Genomic DNA, 9,897 nt, shown 5'->3' with positions numbered 1-9,897 from the left:
TTAGCACATGAAGCACCTTTATGGTATGATATGATTTGCTACCTACCCAGCAGCAACAGTAAAGAGTCATGGGATTCACGAGGAGAGGAACAACCCATACAATAATTAGCAGAGCCCATTTGTCCAAAACAAGGACAATGAAACAATACGACACTCGAATCATGTAGTGCCACGTATCTATTAAACTACAAAAGAGTAAGAGTGTTCAAATCTCCCTCTTCTTACGCTGTTAAAAAAGAACTAGTAAAAAAGATTATGTTTTTGAAATTTAAGAGTAGAAATAATCAATGTTTATTATGTCATTGTTATGTTATTATTTATCATCATTGAGTTATCAATATGTAATTAATATATCGTGGTTATTAAAAATTGATCATTTCCGCAACTAAATCACAAAGACGAGTCGTTCCTCTTAATTGCAGTTTAAACAAGCAATCTCTCTTTAAAGAAGCGACGTGGACCGCCCAACTACTATCCATTCTGAGACAGACTACCTGCATACATTTCAAAACATTGATTGACGGTGAATCTCTCTCTCTCTTTCTCTCTCTCTCTCATCAACCTTGACGGACCAGGCATTTGGAAGAGGAAGAAGTCTCTCTCTCTCTCTCTCTCTCTCTCTCATCGGCCTTGACGGACCAGGCATTTGGAAGAGGAAGGAGGAGCAGCAAAAGCAGCTACACATTTAGCCCAACAGAACAATGCAATCTCATCACATTACGGTAACACTAACTTGGATCCTCCACTCATTTTTCATCTCCCAACTTCTTTTAACTAGAAAAGTTAAAAAGTACAGCACCAGAATCTTCCTGCTTTACTTTTGAGTAGTTTTACTCAGCTGCCAAAAGGGAGGAGGTTTACTAACTGACTATGTTTAACTTAACAAAAAGTTTCCTGAATTTTCTTAGTTAACATCCTATCAGATATAGAGATCGAATGGAAAATGAAGATATATAGGAATCGTATTTTGTGTTGTTATTGATATGAATTCCAAGTCAGGGAAAAAAATGAGCTTGCATGTGCTTATAAGTAGTTGGTTTTATGATGGATCTCACTGACAGTCTTCTGTTTCGGTTGAATTTTGATCAGCTTGATTCTTCTTCTTCTGCTGCTGGTTCTGATGGACTGGAAGTGAAATGTAACGGGATGAGGGCGAGGAACTCGACCTTACTTTGTGTTCCGATAATGGCTGAGACTGTCGATCAGATGGTGATCGATATGGGCGAGGCAAAAGCCGTTGGTGCTGACCTTGTGGAGATTCGATTGGATTGTTTGAAGGTTTTCAATCACAATCAAGATCTCAAGCGTCTAGTGAAAGAGTGCCCTTTGCCGACACTTTTCAGTTATAGGTGAGACATTTCCTGCCTTTTACAACATTTTCCATAAGAGTTGGACTACTTGAATCGAATAATTGAGGAATGTCACTAGTGTTGGGCTACTCTCCAATATTGCCAATCGGTTTTATGGTGAAACCTCAACTTTCTTCAACTAGTTTTGCAAAGTTCTTTTCAGCAGTATACTCTTTTTCGATCTTAATTAATTTCTTGAAAGCTTGCTTTGTGTTCTCCCCTAAGAATCTCCCAGTTGTCTGGTACTATCAGCTGACAGTTATGAACTTTTGTAGGCCAATATGGGAAGGTGGCCAGTATGATGGTGATGAAAAAACTCGACTGGATGCACTTCGATTAGCGATAGAGCTCGGAGCTGATTACATTGATGTCGAGCTTCAGGTTGCTCTCTTACAAATGTACACTTTTAAGTCATTTATGTTATTTGCCACGGTTGGATCATCATAAGTTTTACGTAATGGCAATAGGGAAATTCTAATGGACCCATTTTCCATTTGATACTTTTCTGTTTTTTCGTTTATTGGGATGAATTGTACCTTTAAAATGCATGTGAAAAACACTTAACAGATTTAAACTAGGTGAACACAGGTAAAAACCATCAAAACAACACCACATTTAAACTAGGTGAACACTGGTAAAAACCATCAAAACAACAATAATAAAGTCTTATTTCACTAAGTGAGGTCGGCTATATGAATTCTAGAACACCATTGCGCTCAGTTTTGCGTCAAGTCTTCTGTTAGCTCCAAGTACTCCATGTCTTTTCTTAAAGTCTCTTTCCAAAGTCTTCCTAGGTCTTCCTATTTCCCTTTTGCCGTAAGCCTCTATCTCATAATCTCATTTTCTAATCGGAGCATTTGTAGGTCTTCGGTTCACATCCAAACCACCTTAACCGATTTTCTCTCATTTTATCTTCAATTGCCGCCACTCCTACTTTACCTCAGATATCCTCGTTCTTTTTCCTGTCCTTTCTCATGTGCCCACACATCCAACGACGCATTCTCATGTTCGCTACACTCATCTTTTGCACGTGGTGATGCTTGACCGCCCAACATTCCGTGCCATAAAGTATTGCTGGCCTTATTGTCGTCCGATAAAATTTTCTCTTGAGCTTTAGTGGCATTCGACGATCACACAACATATCCGATGCACTTTTCCATTTAACATATCTAGCTTGTATTATATGGTTGAGATCTCCATCCAATTCTCCGTTCTTTTGCAAGATAGATCAAAGATAGCGAAAACGTTCACTCTTTGGTGTTTCCTGATCTCCAATGTTCACCTATATCTTATTTGGACCCCCATTCCCACTGAACATACACTCCATGTACTCTTTCTTTGACCTACCTAGGCGAAGACCTTTAGATTCCATGTACTCTGTCTTTGACCTACTTAGGTGAAGACCTTTAGATTCCATGTACTCTGTCTTTGACCTATTTAGGCGAAGACCTTTAGATTCGAACACCTCCCGCTAAAGCTTAAGCTTCACATTTACTCCCTCATGCGTTTCATCTATCAATACTATATCATCTGCGGAAAGCATGTACGGAGGGGTATCATCTGGAATGTGTCCCGTTAACTCATCCATTACCAATGCAAAAAGGTAAGGACTCAAAGCTGAGCAACGGTGTAACCATATGGTTATGGAAAACTTTCAGTTTGTCCTTCATGAGTTCTTACTGCAATCCTTGCTCCACCGTACGTGCAATTCGTACTCCTTTCTTCACTAGAATCCTCCAAAGAATTTCTCTTGGGACTTTGCCCTATGTTATTTCCCAAGTCTATAAAGACCATGTGCAAATCCTTTTGCACATCTCTATATTGTTCCCTTGATCTTCGTAAGAGATAGATTATCTCCATAGTCGAGCGACCTATAATGACCCTGAATTGATTGTTTGAGACTGGGTCTCTTGCCTCAATCTATGCGCAATTATTCTTTCCCAAAGCTTATTATATGACTCATTAACTTAATACCCCTATAGTTCATGAAATTTTGTATGTCGCCCCTATTCTTGTAGATAGGCACGAGATTGATTTTTCGCTACTCATTTGACATCTTCGTCATTTTCAAAATCTTATTGAAAAGGTTTGTGAACCATGCTATACCCGTCTCTTCCAAGACCTTTCACACTCAATAAGTATATTGTTGGGACCCACTGCTTTTCTATGCTTTGTCTTTTTTTAGAGTTACAACCACTTCCTCTTTCCTGATTTGGCAGCAGAAAGTAATTTCTACACTCTTCCAAGTTACTCAACTCACCCAAAGAAGTATTCCTTTCGTGCTCGTCATTGAATAGATTATGAAAATAAGCTCTCCATCTGTCTTTAACCGTGTTCTTCGTAGCTAGAACATTTCCTTCTCATCCTTCATACACCTTACTGGGTTCAAGTCTCTTGTCTTCCTTTCCCTTGCTCTAGCCGTTTATAGATATCCAACTCCCCTTCTTTGGTATCTAATCGCTTATACATATCGTCAAAAGCAGCTAGCTTCGCTTCTCTCAAGGCTTTATTCGTCTCTTTCTTCGCTATCTTATACCTCTGACACTTTTCATCAGTTGTATCCTTGTATAAGGCTTTACAACATTCCTTCTTTGTCGAAATTTTTTCATGTACCTTCTCCTTCCACCACCAAAATTACTTTTGATGTGGAGCAAATGCTTTGGACACTTCAAGGTCTTGTTCTTTCTTCGATGTATTTTGATATGTGCATCCATCACCAACATGCGATGTTGGTTAGCTAGGCTCTCTCCCGGTATAACTTTACAATTCTTACAAGTTATATGATCATCAAAGAGATTAAATATTTATTGTTCGTATCTCATGGCTGAAAAAGAGGATTACTGCAAGTGTTTTGTTCTTGAAAACAACTGATGTCGTTTTTGTGCACACTGCTAGTTATAACTCAGCTGGTTCTTTGAAATAATATTGATGAAGAAGGGCTGCACATTCACCTCCACCTAAAATGTAGATAAGCTACTCTTATCAGTACCATCATCACAAACATACTAGGAAATTTGCTTCTTTGCATTTCCAATTTAAAATTTTGATAAAGATTACCTATTACTAATCTAATCACTTCTTTTTGAAGGTTGCTCGTGAATTCATCGACTCTATAAATGGAAAGAAGCCAGAAACTTTGAAAGTCATTGTTTCTTCTCACAACTTTCAAGATACCCCATCTGTGGAGGCTCTTGGCAATCTTGTAGCAAGAATACAAGCTAGTGGAGCTGACATAGTGAAGATTGCAACCACTTCCCTGGATATAACAGATGTAGCACGCACTTTTCAAATAACCGTTCATTCTCAAGTAAGGATTGTGTGTATGTGTGTGCATATATAATTATTCGTTTATGTAGATCAAGGAGACTGCAGATTCTTGAGAACTTGTCTAGTTTTGTGTTATGAATTTGCTGTACTGAGTAGATACTAGATATCAGGCTGTTTAGAGATAAATTCCCTGTTTCTGTATTCCTTTAGCTTAAATAATTATGGTATCTGTTTCTTATCCAAATGAAAATTTACTCCTTCCTGGAAATTCAGGTTCCGTTTATAGGACTTGTACTGGGCGAGAGGGGTTTGATTTCACGGATACTTTCTGCAAAATTTGGCGGTTATCTTACTTATGGTACGTTGGAGTCTGGAATAGTTTCTGCTCCTACTCAACCTACAGTCAAGGATCTATTACATTTATACAATTTCAGACAGATAGGGCCCGACACAAAAGTGTTTGGCGTCATCAGCAAGCCTGTCAGTCACAGCAAATCACCAAAGTTGTACAATGAAGTATTCAACTCAGTCGGTTTCAACGGTGTTTATGCACATTTGTTGGTAGATGATATTGCAAAATTTTTCCAGACATACTCATGCATGGATTTTGCTGGATTCAGGTTCAATTTTATGTTGAGTATTTTCGTGTCTAATTAGTAGAATATCCATATACATTTTGTTGTCGGACATTTTCCTTCAATATCACAGCTTCTTATCTTCAATTCTGACGCAGCGTTGGTATTCCTCACAAGGAAGCTGCAGTTAAGTGCTGTGATGAGGTTGATCCAGTTGCAAAGGTAATCATCATACTAAGATGCTGGCAGTTTATTTTGGAGGAGTTGGCTGACCTCTTTTCAATTGCGTATATATCAACTTTCTTCTCGACTTGTACTGCTTGTACTTGATTGAATTGAATCTCTTGATCGAAAATATTCAGTCAATCGGAGCTATTAACTGCATTATAAGGAGACCAACTGACGGGAAGCTATATGGATTCAATACGGACTATGTTGGTGCTATTTCTGCCATTGAGGAAGGACTGAAAGGTTAGGTTTCCTCTATATTTTGTAGCATCTAGCTCTACTCTCTCTTCCATGTTTGTGATTGTAACAGCCTTTCCGTAGGTTTACACATATCTCTTTTTACAGGTTCGCCTAATGCTGGCAGTGTAACTGGTTCCCCTTTAGCTGGTAGGCTGTTTGTTGTCATCGGTGCTGGTGGTGCAAGCAAGGCACTTGCTTATGGTGCAAAGCAGAAGGGAGCAAGGATTCTAATTGCCAATCGCACATATGGTTTACTTCTGTCTTTGTTTTTATCTTCCATAAACTATTTGTTTTCGTGTTCTCTTCTGTGCTTGCTTTCAGACCATTTCATTCACTGGCATATTCATGTATTCTTCCTCTTTGATGGTTTGCACACACTATTGCTCTACAATCTACATTCGTAAGCCTCTAAATAATTATTCGTCACGTAGGTTATAAATGTATTATAGAAAGAAATTTTGAGATTAATTATTCGTTCTTGATATATATCGATTTATTTATATATTTACTTTGCTCATGAAGATCGAGCCAGAGAACTTGCAGACACCGTCGGTGGTGACGCGGTATCTCTTGCTGATCTAGGCAATATCCCTCCAGAGGATGGCATGATTCTTGCAAACACAACATCGATTGGAATGCAACCGAACGTTGGCGACACACCCCTTTCCAAGGTTTGTGCTTCTCACATTTCTGTTGCTGCATTACCTATACGATCATTAGATGTTTGTACATGTGATCTTATCTTGGGGATCTTTTAACTGGAATACCGTGCGGCCGAGTACTGTCATGTTAGAAGAAGAGCCTAACACAAGTTTTTCTTAAAACGATCATCGACGGACACTAGAAATCATGATTCGAGTGGACTTCCTTTTCTATTTTTGCAGCATGCTCTGAAATATTATTCATTGGTTTTCGATGCCATTTACACCCCAAAAATGACGAGACTGTTGAGGGAAGCAGAAGAATGTGGTGTCACAATTGTGAGTGGGTTGGAGATGTTCATTGGACAGGCATATGAACAGTTTGAGAAGTTCACTGGATTGCCAGGTAACAATAATTTATGTTCAAGGAAAATTTAAAATTCTACCAACAACATGGTATCTATTTAATTGACTCTTACTATAAAAAAAAAAAAAATTGTCAATTGCAGCTCCAAAGAAACTATTTAGAAAAGTCATGGAAAATCACTCCTGAGGTTAGTTGTGTTAATTATTTTTTCTCGTTTTACCGTTTTCATGTAAATGGTTCTGAATTTTATGCTTTTCTACATTTCTCAGTTTTTTTTCTTCTTAAGAAGGGTTAATAGAAAAGTTAATTTATGCCCAAAATGCAAACCTACATTAGGTCTAGTCCATGGGTTGCAGCTTGTAGAGGTAAGGAGATTTTTTTTCTTTAGTAAACTGGGAACACTATTCGGTCACAATATAAGTGGATGGATACTTGAAAAGAAATAATTTTTCTTAAATTAAATTATGACACTTGGTGTACTGATCCGTGTACCGGTAGACTGATAAATCTCTCAGAGCTAAATCCTTTGTATTTTGCCGCATATGTTCACATTCTTTTTTTATTTGATGACTCGAATTTATGTATTCAATAATGCTATTGATACCAGAAAAAAAAAAATCTAAACCCTAGCCCCCTAGCCTTACGCATCAAACTCGGATATTTGAGCAGTGGTTGTTGTTCAGAGTTAAGGTGGGGACTTTAGTTTTTCATTTGGGTTATGCGCATGACAAAGACTATGAGGAGGACGCTTGGCGTTTGTTGGAGGTGACTCACAGTAGTGCTTTTATACGGACGGTTGCAACATCATCAAATGGTGCGCGGTCTTTTCTTCGTAATGGCTTTTTTCTTCTTTTTTTTTGTGGTTCTACGATTTCCACGGTTCAGTCCTCGCGAGTGTTACGAGGTTAGATGTGGATCCCCCATTGTTGAGGAATTGTATTGTATTGTATTGTTGGTGCTTTTGTAATTGTGATATTGTGGTGTTCATATTGGCACGTGTGGCCTCTTTGGTTGTTTGACGTGCATATCCTATATACATTCATGGTTGTTTCTTAATAAATATTTAAGTTATGCGCACATCTTGTTACTTTTGTTTGTTGGTTACGTAATTTTGTCTAGAGCTGTGTGACGCAGCGGATGTATGACAAAGAAAATCAAAGAAAGTTCCGACGCTAGAATCTACTAGCAAATAAGCTCCCGGAATCCGTGAGGAAATAAAAAAAAAATTCTAAAAGTTTAATTGATAATAATATAATTGATTACAAACCTAAAGCCCAGATGAACTATTTATAATGTAACCTAACTCTACAAAACCTTATGAATGCAAATGGGAGAGAAAGTAAACAAATAATAAAATAAAAAAATGTAAGATCCTAAAATATTAAAATTTCATTTTGGGATGGTAAATGCTGGAATTCAGCCAAATTCTTATTGAGATTGTTGTTTAACAACAAATCTTGTATATCTCATTGTTTTAATAGAGTCCATTTATCACAGTCTAAAGTTGACACAGAAATAAAAATTGCATTAATATGAACAGTCTGAAAAATTCGAAACATTCACTTTCAGAAACAAATAATCTATTAACCCTTAAATTTGTAATTCTTCAACTACTTTTCTTCATTCATCGCGACTTTATTCTTTTAATTTTATAACAAAAATAACTCAATTTTTGTCCTACTCCGTTGCCGGCCTTCAACACAAACATGTCACCCCTCCTCTTCTCTCCTTCTTTTAGATCATGCTTTTTTTTTTTTTTCCCCCTTCAGTAAACCATCATCACATGGTTTTCCTAAGAAAAAAAGGTTCCGACTTTTTTGCTATTCCTTTTACCATTACATAAAGTGTGGCCTTTTCGTTCATTATATTTTTGTTTCAATTCGTTTCCTCCTACGAACTAATTATGCACAGTTTGAACGACAAAAATAAAACACCAGCACATATTTTGTAGAAACAATTAACTACTGTGTGAGAATTGATGTTTTTCTTTTTTAACAAACTATAGATAATTGTTTCTGCACAAAATATTGATTACTATTTGTGGAGCCTAAAATAATCCTAAAAATTCTAGAGGCGACACGTGGATTTTTATTCAAGAAAGACAAGATTGCCCTCAATAAATGGGCATACTTCTTAGATGCTCCTACGCGCAGCTCACATCCCTGGAGGACTCAGTAGCTGAACACAACTGCCTACAGCTCACTTGCCTTTGGCAAAGAATTAAAGATAATGATTAATTACCCAAATCCTATCTTTAATACATTCCCAATTGAAGATTGACTAAGTAAGTAATCCTAATTTAAATCAATTAGGGATAATTACTCCATTATCTCAAGATATTATTTCCTTTTAAATATCTTGGGAATATTTAGAGAATATCTTGGGAATATTTAGAGAATATCTCTCCATTAAACACTATATGGCCGTCCCTATCCCTATAAATACCCCATAGTCTACCAAATTTTCAGAGCTTTGGCAATCCTAAAAAGGCCCTAAACACTTTACTCTCTCAGAGAAACTAACTTAGGTATCGAAGATCCGTTGACCTAACCTCCCCTCCCAACCTCGTGGGCGCATGAGGCTTAGGTCTCCGATCAAAGATAATAGGTCTTGCTTTAAATTAGGAACATGTAAGACATTTCTAAGAGCAAAATCATGATGAGTAGTACGAAGAGTAGAGGAACCAGAATGAAGAATCGGCAAACATTTGCCATCACCAATGTAGACTTGGTCGGGTCCTGTGTAGGGTTCTAAACTTTGCAAGTTTGCAGTCGAATTTGTCGTATGGGAGTTGGCACCAGAGTCAAGAAGCCAAGTTGGAGTATGAGATGATTGACTAGTGTTAGCACACATTGCATATTGATAAGATCTTGAGCCAAATTAAGGATTCATGCGATGAAGACATTTAGCAGCCTTATGATTATTTTGACGACATATTTGGCAGGTAAGTCGACGACCAAAAAATTGAGAACCAAATCAACCACCACGATTTGTGTGCTGATAATTGTTGCGAAAGGAATTCTGACACTGGTTATTAAGCCCGGAGTTGGAGTAATTTTGACGCTGATTGGTGAACTGAGACTTGCAATCTTGACCACAATCGTGAGGTTAATTGAAATTGGTGAAATTCTAAGCAAACGCCTGAGAATTAGGGTTTTGAGGCAGGAGAAGAAAAATGCCAGCAGATGATCCAAGATCAGAGTGAAAAGCCTGAAAAGAACCTGAGGCAG

At 37.6% G+C, this 9,897-nt stretch overlaps 1 protein-coding gene across 1 annotated transcript; it reads left to right on the top strand.

Moving 5' to 3' along the window:
• Positions 1-513: 513 nt before the first annotated feature.
• LOC137714249 (bifunctional 3-dehydroquinate dehydratase/shikimate dehydrogenase, chloroplastic-like) lies at positions 514-6,854 on the top strand. The gene is made up of 11 exons (XM_068453508.1): positions 514-722; positions 1,090-1,349; positions 1,625-1,730; positions 4,438-4,656; positions 4,890-5,236; positions 5,350-5,413; positions 5,554-5,662; positions 5,765-5,908; positions 6,182-6,330; positions 6,544-6,706; positions 6,810-6,854. Exons 1-11 carry the CDS (start codon positions 702-704, stop codon positions 6,851-6,853), a joined length of 1,626 nt encoding a protein of 541 aa, XP_068309609.1. The 5' UTR covers positions 514-701; the 3' UTR covers position 6,854.
• Positions 6,855-9,897: the final 3,043 nt, after the last annotated feature.

This window comes from Pyrus communis, chromosome 1, assembly GCF_963583255.1.
Source record: "Pyrus communis chromosome 1, drPyrComm1.1, whole genome shotgun sequence".
Lineage (NCBI taxonomy): Eukaryota > Viridiplantae > Streptophyta > Magnoliopsida > Rosales > Rosaceae > Pyrus > Pyrus communis.
The sequence above is the reverse complement of the archived record's forward strand: the minus strand, read 5'-3'. Positions and strand labels throughout refer to the sequence as shown.